Source organism: Astatotilapia calliptera, chromosome 10, assembly GCF_900246225.1.
Source record: "Astatotilapia calliptera chromosome 10, fAstCal1.2, whole genome shotgun sequence".
Classification (NCBI taxonomy): domain Eukaryota; kingdom Metazoa; phylum Chordata; class Actinopteri; order Cichliformes; family Cichlidae; genus Astatotilapia; species Astatotilapia calliptera.
Window position 1 is genome coordinate 18,047,710 of NC_039311.1, and position 19,872 is coordinate 18,067,581.

At 40.0% G+C, this 19,872-nt stretch overlaps 1 protein-coding gene across 1 annotated transcript; it reads left to right on the plus strand.

The window, feature by feature from the left end:
• Window positions 1-2,206: 2,206 nt before the first annotated feature.
• LOC113030955 (uncharacterized protein K02A2.6-like) lies at window positions 2,207-4,184 on the plus strand. Its single transcript, XM_026182766.1, has one exon. The coding sequence runs from the start codon at window positions 2,463-2,465 to the stop codon at window positions 4,182-4,184; it is 1,722 nt and encodes a 573-aa protein (XP_026038551.1). The 5' UTR covers window positions 2,207-2,462.
• Window positions 4,185-19,872: the final 15,688 nt, after the last annotated feature.

The window sequence follows — 19,872 nt, forward strand, 5'->3', positions numbered from 1 at the left end:
AAAGCATTCCTGAGAATACCAGCTACTACTCCGGAGGACTGCCCCAATTTCTCCCTCTCAACAGCATAACGCCCAACCAAAGCCTCACACTCGTGCCAGTGAATTCTTTCATCATGAATACTCACTCAGATCCTGAATCTGCGCAGGCACTGATATTAAAAATGTCACTCATGTTAGAGAGGGCTGTAGTTGTAGAAGCAGATTACCTCTCTCTAAACTGCTCTGACTTTACTCATCAAAAGATAATTATATAAAAGTCTTGCCAGTGGTCAGCCATACATTACAAACTACAAAATTTATGTCACGATGAAAATAAAATGCCTCAATCACTGATTTCCATGACACAATAAGTTGCTGAGAGAAGCTGTGTAAGCATTGTCAGAGGCAGTTTCTGAGGCAACTGATCAAAATGAAGCAGCACAGAGTTAAAACCTGCACTCCAGGCTAAGAGGATTACAGCTGAGCATCATCTGCTGTCCACGGCCAGACGAAAGTCATTTTTGACCTTAAGAAGGACAGTCTCAGTATTGTGTGCTCTGAGAGCTTGATTGGACCTATTGTGCATTAGCCTAATGCACTTTGAAATACTCACTGCTCACTACTGTTACAGTAACAGATGTGCCAAAGATCAGGGGCCCGTTCTTCGTACGTCGCTTACTACATCCAAGATCAAATGACACATCCAAGATCAAATCATCGCGCTAACCGTGAGCTCGCTAATCCGGTTCTCCGAACACACCTTCCGTTGACGATTAGTACAGCTGGACGCAGTAATGTGACATCACTGGGTGTCGTAAAAGGGGCTACGCATCGATAGTAGAAACATTGATCGGCAACCCTCTGATTGGTCGGCGAAAATGTCGAAGGAGTGCGCTCGGCTCGGTATTTTTCGGCAGCAGAGCAAGAACTCCTGAGTGAGGGATTTCAGGAGTTTCAGAGTTTAATCAGAACGCAAGGGAACACTGCAAAGGCTGCAAAAGCAAGGAGAGAGGGCTGGCAGAAAGTTGCTGACAAATTAAACTCGTAAGTAATTTAATAATAATAATAATAATATATTGGATTTATATAGCGCTTTTCAAGGCACCCAAAGCGCTTTACAATGCCACTATTCATTCACTCTCACATTCACACACTGGTGGAGGCAGCTACAGTTGTAGCCACAGCTGCCCTGGGGCAGACTGACAGAAGCCAGGCTGCCATATCGCGCCATCGGCCCCTCTGGCCAACACCAGTAGGCGGTAGGGTAGATTTATTATATTACACTATATTATCCAATATTATATTACATTATTGTGGTATCGCAAGAAATAAGTGGTTATATAAATATGAGTATACATAATAGTTATTATTCATAGATACCTACATCCTAAGTTCCTGTTAATCTTCTGAAAGAAACAGAATGAATGTGTTGTTACAATGGTAATGCCAGGAGAGGCAGTATTAGTTCTGTGTTACATTAATGTGTAAGGAAGTGGAAGAAGAGTGTGTCCTGTAGGAGGCAGTAGAAAATGGATGCTCATGTTCTGTACATGCCCTGAAAGTAAGGTTCAGTAAACCAGTGCAACGATACCCCGGTGTAAGGCTCAGTTATTGTATTTTTATTTTTTGAAGATGCAACATCTTTTTGGCGACGAGGACGTTTAGGGGGAAGGAGTTTGGGCGATCGGACTGAAAGAAAAGAGAAGAAAATAAAGTGATGGAGTCGGCTACAGGTTTGGCTAGCTTTTCAAAGAATGCAAAAGTTTTCGGCTGGAAATAGAAGGCAGTGACCTCGAAGCGGAAATGGCTACAATTGGTACGCTAGTAGCGTTCGATCCAAAGAATCAGACTTGGGATGAGTACACGGAAATACTCGAGCAGTTTTTCGCAGCTAACGGGATCGACGATGCAGAGAAACAAAGAGCGATATTAATAAGTGTCGTCGGAGCAGCGACGTACAGCTTGATGCGAAACCTTCTCAGCCCGGCCAAGCCCAAAGACAAAACCTTCCAAGAGCTGGTGCTTCTGATGAAAAATCACTTCGATCCGAAGCCCAGTGAAATTGTGCAAAGGTATAAGTTCGACTCTCGCTCCCGCAAGCCGAATGAAACCGTCGTGGAATATGTAGCGGAGCTGCGTCGCCTGGCACAGGATTGTAACTATGGCAACACGTTACAACAGATGTTGAGAGATAGGATCGTCTTAAGGATGACCGAATTCTCACTGAACTGAAAGCATACTTAGGTTTGCTAAATTACTACAACAAATTCCTTCCAAACCTGGCAACCCGGTTGGCACCCTTACATGAACTTTTGAGACACGAGGTACGGTGGACATGGCAAAAGAGACAAGAGGAAGCATTCCAGAAATCTAAGAACCTGTTGAACTCAGCAGAGGTGTTAGTTCATTATTCTGCTGACCGTGAGTTGGTTCTCTCATGTGATGCATCCCCATATGGCGTAGGCGCCGTATTGTCACATAAGATGGAGGATGGAAGCGAGAGACCTTTGGGGTTCATGTCACGCACACTCTCTCCTGCTGAGAAAAAGTATTCTCAGCTTGACAAAGAAGGTCTAGCTGTGATATTTGGCATCAAGAAATTTCACAAATACTTGTATGGCCGAGTTTTCACGATTTACACAGATCATAAACCCCTAATCTCACTGTTCAATGAAAAGAAGCCTATACCTCAGATGGGCTCACCAAGAGTACAAAGATGGGCCGTGACATTGAGTGCTTACGAGTACAACATCAGGTACAAGCCAGGAAAACATCATGAAAACGCGGATGCGCTCAGCCGGTTGCCGGTACCAGACTCAGCACCTGAGCGAGAGATGGCTGAGCAGGTTTTGATGATGGATGTACTGGATGACACATTAGTGGACACTGCACAGATCAAACGATGGACAGCTAAGGATGTCTTGTTGTCGCAAGTCCACGAGTACACCTTAAAAGCCTGGCCAACTGAGACCGACACCTGTTTAAAGCCGTATCGACAGAGAAAGCTGGAACTGAGTGTGAGGGATGGTTGCGTGCTCTGGGGAGCCCGAGTAATTATTCCCACCAAAGGCCGAGACAAAATATTGAAACTCCTGCACCAGACTCATACAGGCATGTCGAAGATGAAAGGCTTGGCAAGGTCGTATGTATGGTGGCCAGGGATGGATGAGAACATTGAAAGAGAAGTGCAGGCATGTGAGGAGTGTCAGAAACACTCCAAGTCACCACCTACTGCACCATTACACCCTTGGGAGTGGCCGGAGTCACCATGGTCCAGAATCCATGTGGACTATAAAGGGCCTTTCCTCGGGGAGATGTTTCTAATCATTGTGGATGCTCATTCCAAGTGGATGGACATTTACCCTGTGAAATCCTCTACATCACAGGTAACTATAGAGAAACTGCGCCAGAGTTTCAGTGTGTTTGGACTACCTAAAATGTTAGTTTCAGACAACGGAACATGCTTCACAAGTGCTGAATTTGAGTCATTCATGAAGCAGAATGGAATTGACCATGTAAGATCAGCACCTTTCCACCCTTCTTCAAATGGGCTGGCTGAGAGGGCGGTCCAGACCTTTAAGGAGGGGATGAAGAAAGTCAAAGGTGATACCTTGCAAACCAGACTGTCCCGATTTCTGTTCAGTTATCGCATCACACCGCATGCCACTACTGGTTTATCACCTGCAGAGTTGATGATGTCACGGAGACTCAGATCAGTTTTGGACTTGCTCATGCCTGATGTGAAAACAAAAGTGCAGCACAAACAATCGAAACAGAAAGAAAATCATGACACCAAGAAAAGACTGAGAAGTTTCACACCAGGAGACAAGGTCTTCATCAGAAACTACTCCTATGGCCCGAAGTGGATTCCCGCAGTCATTGTGAGAGCATTGGGTCCAGTGTCTTACATTGTTACCATTGGATCAGGTCAAACTGTGAAGCGGCATGTGGATCAGGTGAGAGCAAGAGTGGCTGACACTGTTCCCAGTACACCAGACAGGGAGGTGGAGCCATTGCTTGACAAAGAATCAGTGCCTGAGTGCTGCTTGCCACCAGAGTTGGACACATCGCCACAACCTCCGGCAATGGAGTTGCCTTATGCTCCGGAGACTCCAGCTCCCGGAGACTCCTCAGGGACACCCGTGTTGCGACGTTCCCAGAGAGAGAGACGTCCACCAGAGACTTTAAAGGACTTTGTTAGGTAGTGTGAGATCTTCCAGAAATAGAGCAACAATGCGCTCTGATCTCACAGGAAGGACGTACCTTCCTAGTTAGAAAAAAAAAAGAGAAACATGGAAACCTATGTACAGTTGTATGGTTGTATGGTTACCTTAATTACATGTTGATTGTTTGTTAAGCATTCTTTAGATAAACAGTTATTTTGTAAGTCAAGGGAGTTGTTGACTTAAGGGGGGAGGAGATGTGGTATCGCAAGAAATAAGTGGTTATATAAATATGAGTATACATAATAGTTATTATTCATAGATACCTACATCCTAAGTTCCTGTTAATCTTCTGAAAGAAACAGAATGAATGTGTTGTTACAATGGTAATGCCAGGAGAGGCAGTATTAGTTCTGTGTTACATTAATGTGTAAGGAAGTGGAAGAAGAGTGTGTCCTGTAGGAGGCAGTAGAAAATGGATGCTCATGTTCTGTACATGCCCTGAAAGTAAGGTTCAGTAAACCAGTGCAACGATACCCCGGTGTAAGGCTCAGTTATTGTATTTTTATTTTTTGAAGATGCAACAATTATATTATATTGTTATATTATATCCTCTTTCACATTAGAGCCACAACAGGACCCACTAGAACATGGGAACAAGTAAAAGTGAAATATAAGAATATTCTATAGAATGGTAATATTTATCACTTATATTGCTTTTCGTCTCTTGGAAAGAGACCCTGAAATAATCTGTTTGTTTGTTTATAACAGCAACCAAGAAAAGGGCAGAGCAAAAAAAGACAGGTGGTGGTCCTGCACCCCCTCGTCAACAAGTTGGTTAAGTAAATAATATCCTCACGGGAATATCGATATCTCTCAATGAGCACACTGTCGCGCTGAGCTAAAGGATCCTGTCTATCCCGCAATATATGCTGAATTCTGAGGACTCTCCTTATCAATCTTGCACCTTCCGCAATGGGTTGCTCGCGTAAACGGACAGGATATGACTGCGACAGGCTTCCCAAATCCACCTTCGCTTTTATAGCCGTGGTCTCTCATCTTGATTACACGAAGTAATTTACAATTACTACTCTGAAATATGAATTACATCTGTAATAATCACATACATGTAATAGAATGTTAATAGTACATTTCCCTTTTTTAGGGAATGACCTGTATGTATCTGTGTGACATCAATAAAAGGATCAAGTGCTGCATTATCTTCAGTTACATTGATGTTATTTATTTATCGCTGTTGCTTTCGTATAAATGAAGCGGACATACCTGCGTGGCCGCGATCTAATCCTGTTTACATAAAGTAAACCTGCTCCCGAGCAGGTTTACGCTTACGGCTCTGTTGCTATGACAGCAAGTCCCGGATGAGCTTCGGGGAACCGACTGATCCAGGATCACGCGAAATCGTCAACAATCTAATCCGGCTAACCTACTTAGCGAGGTACGAAGAACGGGCCCCAGATCCTGCATTAGCTGGACTAAAAATCTTTGTTGTCATTGTGTTTGTTCCACTATAATGTAGTCATTTTCTCTGTAATATTGTTATGGAAGCAGTTCGACACTTGCCATCGTGATTAAGGAGATTGAAACTGGTGTCTGCCTGGGGTCTGCTGACTAATGTTCATTATCTTGTTTTTTGGAGGAGGATGTAGTCACGTTGGCCACTTAGTGCACGACAACTGGGCTTCTACAGTTACTCCACTCTTCTCCTTGCTGTGAAGCTGCTGTGTGAATGAAGTCTGATTTAGGTGAACTTGGTTTTAAGAAGTTTTTATTTTCCCTTTTACCTGATAAGCACTTTGATGAATCTGTAATACTTACTCAAAACCAGTAGCCGATGGCTTACATGACTTTATCTGTGCAGAAATTAATATTATTGGATTTGTCAGTGTGTTACACATCACTCGTAACTTAAAGATGCATTGTGTTATTAAATCAGCCCCTGCAGAAAGTAATTTGTTATGCTATTACATTTTGCTTTGCTTTATAATATGACACAAGATGGATTGTCATAGTACTAAAGTCAATTTTTTGGGTTACAAACGTTCTTCAGTTGCTAATGGGTAGAAAGAAAGAATTTAAAATTAAACATATAGTTTTCATCCTGAAAAGAACATTATGTATATATTTTTTAAAATGAAAGAGGTGTGACGATAAAGTGCAAATCTTATCTAGGAAAGTAACAACTGCATTATACTGTTAACAGTGCAGTTTAATTCAGTCATTTCTATAGCACCAACTCACAACAGCAGTCACCTCAAGGCACTTTATATTTTACAGTAAAGATCCTACTGTACAATAATAGAAAGAAAACCCCAACAATCAAAACAACTCCCTTTTAACAGGAAGACGTCTCAGACAGAACCAGGCTTAGGTAGCCAGGGGCGCCAGCCATCTGCCACGACCGGTTGGGGGTCAGGGGACAACACATGCCCTAACACAATGTCAACTCTTTGCAACCATCTGCACAGATAGCATGCTAACACAAAGCTAATGAAGAACCCAGTGTGTGCTGACATTTTTGGGTACAAAATGGCTTTATAGCATACATGAGAGATGTATTTGCGAGGTTATAGATCAGCAAGGCATTCGAACAGTTTAAATATTTTTCGGGGCAAATAGAAGAAATCACTTTTTGGCAGATGATCACTTTTGTTGGCATGCCATCACTATGCAGACTTCAGCCAAGCAGTCAGAGCTTGATCATAAACAGGTAACAAAACAGTCACGAACAGACACCTGTAGGATCATAGCTGCTGTTTCTACCTACACTCATGCTTCTAAGAAAAATTCTGCTTGGTTGATTATTTCTCTGTTTCAGCTGTGCTCCTTGGCAATAATTCACATTTTAAAGGAAAATCAATCGTGGGTCGAGCAACAGACTTGAGCGTATAGGTTATACCCATGGAAAACTTCAAATCTTCTCTGTCAGTCCCAAACAGTGTTGGTCAAGTTACTTGAAAAAAGTAATCAGTAACTAATTACTGATTACTCCCCCCAAAAAGTAATCCCGTTACTTTACTGATTACTTATTTTCAAAAGTAATTAATTACTTAGTTACTTAGTTACCTTTTAAAAACACGATTTACAACCTGAATAGGTAATGAAGAAATAGATCTTTCAGCCCAATTCTACTTTTTCTACAATCCATCATACAAAATGTAATCAAATGGAAAAGTCTCTTTTTAAAACTTGTTTTATTAGTTTTAACCTTTTAACTTTATGCATCAAGCAAAAATTTAATTATATGCAACATTCTGGGACTGGAAGAAATTTGTTTAACATTTAAACTTATTTTCTGCACATTCCAGCACATAAAATATATATTTTTTGTGTGTTTACACTCACTCTTTCAAATAGATGCAAGTAAAACACAGCAGAAAATAAATAACATCAAAGACTAGCGGTCCTGTTGCTCTATTTTCACCTGTAAAGCAGGAGTGGCATAGGCGGAGGTTTACCCTGGTGCAGGTGTGCCGCAGCGGTCAGTGGAAGAATCTGCGAGTTTCTCTGTGAGTTTCCCATTATGTGGTAGCGCACTCGGTGCTTGCTTGGAAGTTTAGGGGTTTTTTTTGCTTTAAAAAGAAGTTTTCTTCCCACGCACAACGGACACTAATGTTTTTGTCACTTTTTATGGAATCAAACTCAAAATAAGGTCAGTACTTCCAAGCTTTAAACGCTGCACGCTCATACTCTCTCCCGCAGTCGATATATGATGCACTGTTGATCTGCACACAGCTGTTGTCACGAACGTTGCACTCGCTTACGTCACTGTCATGAGACATTCTTGCAAAAAAATCACGGTTTTAGTAACGCAGTAATGCAGCGTTCCTACGGGAAAGTAACGGTAATCTAATTACCGTTTTTGCAATAGTAATCCCTTACTCTACTCACTACCTGAAAAAAGTAATCAGATTACAGTTACTGCCCATCTCTGGTCCCAAACAGCTTATTCTGCTATTGACACTTGTTTGGTGTTGTTTATTGGATTGGGTGATTGGAGTCTGAGGAAACAAGACATGTTGGCAATTTAACAGTTTAATAATTTAACAAACAGGGGCCTTGGTAGCATGTGGAAGAACCATATATAACTACAATACCCTTGCACCTCTTCATCATGCTGGTCGCCAATTTGGTCACACACTACTGTGAGATGGCATCACATTCATTAACCAGGATGTGTCACAAGTCAATCAATGTGGTTGTGTTGGTCACACTGGCATAAACAGCACGCCCAAGCTCATCCCACAAGTGTTCAATGGGATTCAGGTCAGGTCTGCAGACAGGGATTGCAGAATCTCATCTTGATGTCTCTCTCCATTGAGATTGCTTTCAGTGACGACAAGCCTTGTTTTTCAAGGGAGATGCTGGCCCACTTCATCATACTGCCCCTACCAAAAGCTGTTACCCTACTGATGCAGCAATCAATGTGCTCCACGTTTTCAGCACACGATCCAGCTGCTACAGGCAGATTCTGGACTCATCATTGAACATAAGTCTTTTTCATGCTTTTTTTGTTGTTGTTGTTAAAAAAAACTAGTTCAGAGCGATAGCCTATACTGTTCTTTTTGCTCCACTATCTTTATGTCTCAACTATAGTTTATTATTATTATCTTAAAACCTGAAAAGAAAAACTATAATCACCAGCAACATGTACAGCTGTTACAACCTGCTCCATCACCACCAACTATAAAATGTCATTGTTTTTTATGTGTTGATGACCATTTGGATGGATTGGCAACAGGTGAATTAATAAAGAACCAGATCTATAGGCAGACTTCCTAATGGCATTTAAATCAATAAAATCTTTAAAATATATTTCCCTGCATTACAAATCAATATGCAGTAATGTTTTAATGCATTTTAATGTACTGACACTTTTAATACTAATCGCTCTTGTGCACTTTTACTTGGGTAAAATGTTACATATTTCCTAATGTCCATTTTTTACTTAATGGTGCTCCCGCTTTCACTTAAGCCAGCTATAGTACATTTGTAATAATACTATAACAAATAAAAGTGTCAAATGTGATAGTTTTAAATGAATGATTTATGGGGCTTTATAACTAGTCTCATTTCATTGTTTAGCTGTCTATCTGTCCTTTTATTGTTTTGAGTCACTCTCTTGGCTCTCACTGAACTATTTTTATAGCCATCAAATATTTTAGCTTAAAAACCCACTTTTACCTGATGAACAACACACAGCAGAGTAACTAACCACTGAACACATGGAGCACTTGGCAGATGTAGAGACCAAAAACAGAAGTAAAGGAGAGTGAGTACAGGGCTTAGGTTACGCCCACCCGATGGTCAAAAACACAACTCCAAATCAATGATAATACTTTCCAAAACATTTGTCTAAGTAAATAGCCAAGAAACTGCTTGTGATCAGGTTTACTGTGTCAACTTGAAAATATAATAAAGTCAGTGGTTCTACTGCTGCAAAGTGAGGAGAGAAACAGAAAACTCGAAAAACATTAACAAACCCGTGCCTGTAAAAGATTTTTACTCATGCTCAATGACTAAGACCATGTGTTTTTAATGTTAATCACATCATTCATTTTATGGCATTTTATTGAAACAATATGTTGAAATATAATACAACATATTGTATTTGTCAACCTAATGACAGTGATGATAAACTGTGATCCATGCATGATCTCATTAATAAATAAATGCAGTGACAGCTCTGCTGCTCTGCATAATTTCAAGAGTTCGATTTTTGGGATGTGAAAAAAAAATTTAACCAGATAACTTTTTGCCAGGATTTCTTTTGTTTTTTTCTTTTTACACAGAAACTGTCACTATGGTTGTTTCTGTTCTAGTGGTATTGGAGTATTTTTTTGCAGCAGGTGGATTTTGAAATGAGAAAACAGAGACCAGAAAATGGACACTGTCTACTATTTAGTTTTTCTCTGTTGTTGGTGCCAAACTCTGCTCTATATAGCATGGGAGCTATCCCACTAGCAATGCAATCATGTCGTTGTAAGTGCTATACCTCATCTTGGTCATGTTAACTTTTCTCAGTCTGCGGGTCCACTGTTCTGCACTGCTGTTATCAGGCACTAGGCATGTAATAATTCATTCACTGTACAGTGATAAGAATCCTCTGCTTTTGAAACTGTGATTCATGGCCCAAAATTGCATTGTACAGCTCTATACATTCATCATGGACTAATCGAACGTTTGGCAGATGGATTCCTTCCCCCAGATATTCATGACCAACACACTGAAACCTAATAGCTCTTGATGACTAGTTAGTGTATCGTGTGGTAGCTTACCTCCAAGGGGTGTTTTGTGTGAGTAGAGGTGAGTGAAGGGTCAATTGTAAAGTGCTTTGGCTGAAAGCAGGGCACAGAGAGTATTTGTCAGATTATTTAACAAAACTGCATGCTGGCCTTTAAGTTACAAAAACTACTGTAACAGAAAAGCCACAAATTGTGTTTGAGGTCGTTCAGAATCACCTCCAGAATTACATTTGCCAGTGTAAGTCAAGTCAAAATGTATTTCTATAGCAAATCTTAAACAACCTAAGATGACCAAAGTGATATGTTATACAAAAGATAGACTATACATAGCAATCACTAAATCAACAATAAACATACATTATAAATCATCTAATGAAATAAAAATGAATAACACTATGTTTGAATAACAAAGGGCAGGGTACCCTGCTCAACTAAAACTAAAAGCAAGTGAAAATGAATAGGTGTTTAACAGTGTTTTAAAATGATTTAGAGAATCTGCATCTCTTTTGTGAAAATGTAGGTTATTCCAAAGATTAGGAGCCACCACTGAAAAGGCTCTATCACCTCTGCTTTTAAGTCTGGATCTAGGAAGTCTTCACTAATCCAAAAATAAGCTACTTTTGGCTGCTCCCTCATTCACAAGGGGTTGCCACACTAGGTAGCTGTGGCAACCCCTATCAAATCAAACTACTAGTGGGTAGTCTGATTTGGTAGATTTCTATGCATTGAGAAGGATTGCCTCACCAAAGAGATTTGTTAGGTGAATGTGTGAACAGCTTTAAATTCAAAATCTGTATCTCTTAGGGTCAGAGACAGTGTCTGCGGCCAGTTTAGGTGATTATTGGTTCATGCCTGTCAAAATAAATCCCCCTATTTAGACATATAAAGCAGAACTTTCATTTTTATTTGTCTTTATCCGCCTCATTTATTGCTGTTGCTGACCCCTGTCACTGTGCCATGTGCCCCTGTATTGATCTGTGGTGCCACAGTAAAGTCTCAGCTTTGAGTTTTGAGAAGTTCACTGTCAGTGAATTAGCTTGTTTAATAGGAACTGAAATAAACACCTTTTCCGTTTATTCCACAAAGTCAAAGCAACACCTTTTAACCCGAAATACAAGCGGAGGTGCCGTTCTTGCAGGCGTGTCAGTAACGGTGGCGTGCACATGGTGCAAATCTGCAGATTGTCTCTCTCTGCAGTCTCTCAAAACTGAGGTTGCACAAAGTGACTATTGAGTTACAGAGAGGTCACTCACCCCTTTGCTGAAATGAAAAATGATTGATAAACTTTAAAGGCTAGAAATTGGAACTGGTGTTGGAGATGACACAGATGCTCCCAAACTATATGGGAATACTATGTGTTTTTTCTATTCATGCAAATGATTTGAACAAAATGTGTTTCTCTGTCTTTGCTGTTTACTGTGTCATAATTAGATCTTAATGCTCATTGTGAGCATTATGTATGATTCTATGCCTAACATTACAGTATATCCGGGCATCTGGTTGTTATCCCTGTCTGATCAAATTATCAGAGTGACAGTGATAGTGTTCTCATATGAAGTGAAGGATACATTTATGTGCATCAAAGGTGGCTTAGACTGATGCTTTATTTCAGGTGACTTGCTGGGTTATGCCTTATCTGTATCAGTTCACTAAACATCAGTTCCCTGCACTGCTTGGAGTTTCCGTGTTGGTGGATAGACACATGTACATGGCTTGTGTTGGGCTCTGTATCTAATTTTGGAGGAAGTTTATCATTGCTGCTGAGACTGTGAGGTTACTGAAAAAGATAAAGTCTTGCAAAGGCTCAGCTCTGTAGATCTTCATGTGTATTGTACATTTGAAATGCCACAGCTTAAAAAGAAAAGGTCTTTTACTGATCAAAAGTAAGAAAGTATGTCTAAAATAGAATCTTTCGAAGTAAGTAAACTAACTGCAAGCATTTAGCTCGATACATGGGTGACCTTGAAAAACAAAATGATTGTGAAAACTCAAATTCTTAGTTCAGACTCATCAGTCGCATAGTTCACACGAATGGTTAGATTTACAGGTTCATAAATTGATAAGTAACAACTCTTAAAAGAATTCTGGTAACCACAAGCAGTTGAGATAGTCGAGCCTTTTACCTTCCAGCTTACCGAGAGAATATAAGAAATACTCTCGATGGTAAAATGTCCCCAAACTGCAAAAGCCAAGTGTGGTGGTTTGAAAGGGATGTGAGTTCAGAAGCCAGGACACTGTGATGAGATCAAAACCCAAGACAAGCCTTTATCGACGTAGGGGGTAATCCCGAGTGTCTGGGACTAAAAAGAGAATGGCTCACTGCCAAAAAAAGGCAAATAATTAATCATTTAGAAGGACTTGTGGCATAGGAATTAATTTGGGACAGCATCTAGATGACAGGTAGAGGACTAAAAGTGACATGCTGTCTCCACCAGAAGTGGTTTCAAACCACCCAGTACAGCAGAGCCGTCAGAAATAATACATAGGACCACATTAGTAACGGAGGTCTTGGTGATGTTCCTAACTTTTTTTTTGTTGGGCTATGGGCCCTGACATACATTTACAACTATAAGTAAAATGGAGCCATATAGATTAGAATCAGAACCAGAATCAGAAAGGGTTTTATTGCCAAATGTTGAGCAGGTTTACAACATTAGGAAATTGCTGCAGTACTTAGTGCAAAACATACTGTAAGACAAAACTTAAATAAATATAAAAATAAGAATTAAAAGTGCTAAACAGATTAATATATACATGTGTGCAGGTGATAATCAGTGCAAAAATGAAACAGTAATAAAGAGTCAACTTCCCACATTTGCAATAACTAAACGTCTTTAATAGCCACACAACATCTGGAGCAATAGAGGTTAAGAAGTGAAGAACCCAGTGATTCTGGAGAGGATGGACAGAAGTACCAATCACATCTCTGTGGAACTAAAAACAGGCCATTAAACCTATGCAGCTGTCTTTTAAGAACGATGTGATCTGAAAATTGCAAAACAAAAACTTTGAGAAGATTATGCAGTCACAGCGGCCAACTCTAGCTGTCCTAATGCATTGTGGGTGCACTACACAGCTTGTGCACCTTGATAAAAAACATTTCTCCTGCATTGCTTACTATGTTGTCTTAGCAATGCATTACGTACACTTTTGTAAATGTGTCCACATTTCTCAGTATGCAGTATATGCACAATTATACACACTGGTTCTTAACAAGGTTTAATGTACATTTTGTTCATCCAGGAATTTGTTGTGTAGCCTGTAAATATGCCAACTGCATAAATCTGTTAATTATGAGTGTCTCTACATTTTACATCTAAATTGCCCAGTTTCCCACTGTGTAATAATTTCTGTTTCGTGGACACCCACCTCTCCATTGCATTCAAGTTGGCTCCCATCCAGTCCTTATGCTCTGGCTGACCCTGTTTACATATGTTGAACACAAATATTTACCCAAACAATATAAGTGCCATAAATTGCCAGCTAAGGGATCCAAATGCAGGCTCTTGAGGCAAACTGGACGAACTGAAAATACACCTTTAATTCAACCAGTGGAAAAGCCAACACAAAAACCCAAATGACAGCACAAAACCATATCCAGGCAGGGAACACATAAGTAAGGGTAACAGACAGAAATTAAGACTGAGGGGAAGACAGCACTATTTATACACCAAAGGGTAATCAGGGAATTGGACCGAGGAGAGTAAGGAGACACAGGTAATGTAATCAAAGACAATGAGCTGGGAGGGGAAGTAAAATTAAACGCAAAACACAGGAGACAAATAACTACCAAAACAAAACAGGAAACGACAGTTAATAACTAAACGCGGAAGCACAGACACAGGAATAAACTTAACACAGGAGACCCTGAGGGAGCATTTTAGCTTTAATACAAACAAAACTGTAACTAATAGCAAAAGGTTCAAAATGCTAAAGAACACAGATGAGGATGAAAAAGTGTACACTGTAGCAAACAGAATCAAATAGAGAGCACCTGACAAACTAGCATTTAATGATCCAAACAACACAGGACTTTGACATTTGGACATTGAAAAAGACTGACATTCAGCCACATGTTTACTTAGAGTAGTGGCATTGCTGGAGGATGGCAATGCCAGTCTGTCACTTTGTCACTCAGCCAACTGCTTTGGTCCACACAGAAATATTTAAATAATTAGTGGAGCTTTCATGGTCATTTTGAGTTTTGGGATCTTTGGAGTTTTTCTGATTTTGAATCTTTCGTTATTTTTGTTTTATAGTTCTGTTGTGTGTATTGGTTAGTTTTTAAATCTCTCCTATTTCTTGTTCATTATTTTTTCTTTGCCTCTGCGATCCTTAGGTTGATCTCCTCTTGTGTTCCTGTTCTGTTCGCTCGGCCTTTTCTTCTGGTTTTTACTTATGTGAAAATTTGTATGCTGTTAGTCTGTCTTATCTCACTTCCTGTTTTACTTTGGTAGTCTTTAGTTGCTTGTGTTTCATGGCTGCATTCCCACCTGTTTCAAATCTGCTTATTATCATGGGTTTGTATTTATTGTCTGTTTCCCTTTGGTCTCTGTCTTCATTCTGCCTTCCTCATAGTGTGTTTTTTTTCCTGGAAGATTCTTGTTGTGAAATATTAGGTCTTGTTTTGTTTTGTATTCAGTGAGTGTTCAACTATAAAGCTGCTTTTAAGTTTATTCTTTTTCTGCCAACACAACACAGCCTCTCCTTAACAAAAATAACCTTTTAATAATGAGAGATCATTGAAAAGAACTAAACATTAAACTATTTTTACGATTAGAGTCTGATTGGAGCCTATAATGTAGGAAAAATAGTGGTGGCGCAGAAGGAAGTGGAGATGATGTTTCACATGAATGAAAGTCTGAAAGGCAAAATGACAGAAGAGCAGTGCAATTTAAAGCCAGGAATGCAGGCAGATGAGTGAATATAGACCCTCCTAAACAAACATGCATAAGCTTTACTTAAAAAGCGCTCAAAAATGTAAGAATATCTGAGAACTTGTATTATGTTACATAATACAAGTTCTCAGATATTCTTTCACACTGTTGCACACTGAGATACCAATTGTGGCGAACTTTAAGTGACAGCATATTAGGATACCTACATACATACAATGTGCTGAAGTGGGTCTCACCGGGCTCTAGTTAAGGTATCCAAAACACATTTTGCCCAACTCTTGGATTGTTTTGCTCTCCACAGCATTTATTATTTATGCCCACAAATAGTTTCTAAGCTATACTCTTGTGCAGCCATGCTTTGACAGTGAAATTAATTTCTCAGATGGGAACTAGCATGGTGACAAAAACGCCTGCCTACTGTCACTTCCTTTCCGATGTGTTTCAATTAATTTCAACCTCAGTTTCCAGATTGCTTAGTAAAAAAAAAAAAGAACAGTGCATTAAAAATGGAGAGAACACTAATATTGTTTCTGCGAGTGCATATGCTCCCACGATATGGCACAGATACAGATTTTACTTATTTATAACATAAATCCAGGATGATGAAACATTTAATAAAACTGCAGCAAGACTCTAAAATTTAGGAAATCACTCTGACATATGTTTGATTTATAACACATTTACAAGAGGTAATGAAAACTTCAGCTGCATTTTCAAATGTCATTTCTCACGTTTCCTTGTGTAAGTCTCTGCTGCTAAAAGGCTGAAAACGCCTCAAACTGTGTGTGAGTCCTGCTGATTTTTCATATGCACATGAACTTTTATTGCCTTTTTATGAGGCTTGTCAAGTGGCAATAATATGTAGACGCACTTCATAAAGAAGCAACCCAGTACAGGAAGATTACACAGGCCACAGGCAAGTAAGTGCCATGCAAGTGTTAACTTCAAACTTGAAACTTTTGAAAAAGTTTCACATCTAGAAATGTACAGGCTCACAGTTTCCACTAGCTCAGTCACAGTTCAATACTTTGACCTTCTCTCTAATTAGAACCATATATTTGCCGATAATGAGAGTAATGTAGCCTGATGGTTATGGCCATGGAAAGATGGCTGGTGTTAAATGGTGCTTACAGCCAGCAACTGTAAGGCATGTGAGCTGGTGCACGAGAGATGCAATGCACTCGGATGGTGATGGGAATAAAAATCAAGTAAGATAGTGTGAATTATATTCTTGCAGTCTTACTGGTATAGATTGTATGCGAGACGAACATTTGCATCAGTGTGGTGCAGTTGTACACTTGCGTTTAGCCGAAGGTGTCTCTCATTTCTTCGTTTTTGACTCATTTCACAAAAATCCTCCTCTGTTCTTTCTAGAATAGCTTTATTTCTTTCGCTTTACTCTCCCTTGCTCTTTGCTGCTTTTCTTTTGCTGAGTCTCAACTCTTCGGGGATTCACACAGAGAAATCAATTTTGCCTGGCCTCTTTGCCGATGGAATATATATAAATATTCACATGCGGCTATTTTAGATCCTCAGCTTAGGGACTGAACTAGTGGATGAGCTGTTCTACTGTTTGATCATGAAGCTTGCATACATCTGTCTCTGAATGTTTTCTCTTTTCCCCCCCATGCATCCTTCTCTTCTTTAATTTCCTCCTTCCATTCCTCTGATTGACTTTAACGGCATCTGTTACGTCTGTTGATTGCTTTTTTTCTTCTCTCTCTTCTCCAAACTCTTCCTACACTTGAAGCGGGATAAATAATAGGAAGGCTCCTATTATTTATCACGCTTCTCTTCCTCACTTTTACCTTTCTTGTTTTATTTTTCCATATGTACTTATTAAAATCTCTAATTTCTACCCAAAATTTCCTGTTTGTTCAGAGATTCCTAACTCTGACATTTGCCAACTTGGTCATTTTTATTAATTCATCATGTTCTTTTCTGTTATGTAGTGCTGAGAAATTATTTTGCATATATTTCACCATGACATATTTCAGATCATCAAACAAATTTTAATATTAGTCAAAGATAAGCTGAATAAATACAAAATGCAGTTTTTAATTCATTCAATTATTTCAGTCATTCAACGGAGAAAAAGACGTAATCTGAACCTGCCTGGACCTGTGTGAAAAAGTGATTTCCTTCCTAAATCTAATAACTGGCAGTAAGAACTACAATACCAGCATTTGCATTGACTGGGGAGGAGTCTTTCACATCACTGTGGAGGAATTTTGGCTCACTGTTCTTTGCAGAATTGTTTTGATTCAGCCACAGTGGAGGATTTTCACGTATGAATGGCCTGTTTAAGGTCGAGCCAAAACATCTCAGGTGAATTTCTTTTTTGAGGTATTCAGAGGTAGACTTGCTGGTGTTTCCCATCATTCCTTTGCTGAATAATCCGAGTGCCAGTCATCAAGAAATTTTTTATCTAATGTGAAAATGCCCCTCTCCCATGGATGCCATTTTTCCTCATTTCTGCTCATTCTCTTACTGTTGAATCATGAACTCTGACCTCAACTGATGCTCTTCTGGAATAGTTTTGGTTGACCGGCCTCTCCTGGGAAGGTTCACCACTGTCCCAAGTTTTCTCCATTTGTGGATAATTACTCTCACTGTGGTTCACCAGGCTGGGTTCACTCAAGGCTTTGTAACCCTTTCTAGACTAATGATGTTGTTTCTCAGCTGTTCTTGAGTTATTTTAGATCGTTTGGACGATTTGTTGAAGGATTTCTTAATTCAATAGGCTTTGTGGTAATCAGGTGTGAGTTGTGGGGGGTAACTTTTTTAAATTTACATCATTAGAAAAAACGCACTTTATATTTTCTCACCTTATCTTAGTCTAATGTCTTTTTTCATCATCTGAAATTAGTATTCAGTCTTCTTTCCTTCGCATCTTCCATACATCTCACCTCCTGCAGTTTCACTGGCCATTCTTTATTGTGCTCATAAACCTTTTACTTCAACTATCTTTATAATTAATACCCTTTGAACCATGTGACTTCAATTTTAGAAACAGATTCATATTTCATAAATCTCCCCGAACTCACTGATGCAGAACCTTTCTGCTTAATTTAAATGCTGGCTTCTAGTGGTTTGCATAGTGCCTCTACATGAATGAACACATGTAAGCTGCAACCCAGGCTTAATTTGGGACGCACACAGCGACCGACTGTACACCAGCAGCCGCTGATGCTGGAGCCACCTGTGTTATGCTGACTTCCTATCCCCTGGCCGCTGGTCTGTCTGGCGCTGATAACTACTTCATGGACATCCACCCTTCTGCCTTAAATCCTAGTGTCTAATTCACTCTCTCTCTCTCCCAATTGTCAGCTTTGTTTTACAAACAGAGCAGTGATATTGTCTCTCAGAGGCACACCTCTCTCTGCCCTAGCCGGCTGTCAGGCTAGATCTGAGCCAGTGTGCATACAAGGTACAGCGGTGAGCATGCATATTTAGTGCACAAACACGCACGTCTGCATCAATACAACAATTCACATGCGGACACACACATGAGCATGAACACGAACACATTTAAAGCAGGCACAGCACATGCCAACGCTCTAGACGACCTCGCCTTGACCCGACGCAAGACAACTCACTGGCACCCTCGCAGCTAATAGAGCTCGACAGGTGAGTGTATTTGACAGTTTGTGCGCGCGCATGTGCTTAGACTCACTCTGATACATATTTAATATGAGGCTGCAGCGTAGTGAGTGAAACTAGGACACGAAGCAGGCCAAAATATATCCTGGCTAAATGTGAGTGTTTCTCTCCGAGCAGTAGATGATGTGCATACTTATTCATTAGCTTTTTTTTTCTTTTTTAAAAAAAACTTTTTAACCATTTTCCTCTCCTTTCACTCGCTTATCATTCAGCCCCAGGGCTCATTTTAGACGTATGTCTATTAGCCACACACAGACAGATGCGCATATGTGCTGACAAAAGGGAGGCAAACAAACACAAGACCACCTCAGCCATTTGAGGACACTTTCTGTTTAATGTTATTTATAAACAGCTTTTGAGTCTGGCATTGTTTGATAACCACATACAAAACATTTGGGTTGCACAAAGGAAGAGAGTAAAGGAAAAGAGTTTAGAGATAGAGCTGTGTGTGTGTGTGTGTGTGTGTGTGTGTGTGTGTGTGTGTGTGTGTGTGTGTGTGTGTGTGTGTGTTGGGAGTAGCAAGGAAAGGAGCAGAGAAGGAGGAGAAGGAAAAGAGAATAGACAGACAGACAAGGAGAGAGAAAGGATGCAAGTTTTGGAGGGGTGAGGAGAAGGGGAGGGGAGGGAGAAAAGGGGATGAATAGGAAAGCTGGAGGAGCGGTAAGGGGAGGGGTTGGGGGTGGAGCAGTGCAGTGTACCGTTTATCTTCAGTGAGTCAGCGAAAACAAAACAGGAAAGCAAAAAAAAATAAAAAGACTGAAAGGGAAAATGATATAATGATAAAAATCATATTTAAAAAATAATAATAAAAGTTCCAGCCTCAAGCTCCCTGTTTTTAGTCTCTCTCTTTTTTTTGAGGGAACTACTGAGACACATCAGAGAATCAGTTTATCCACTTTTTTTTCT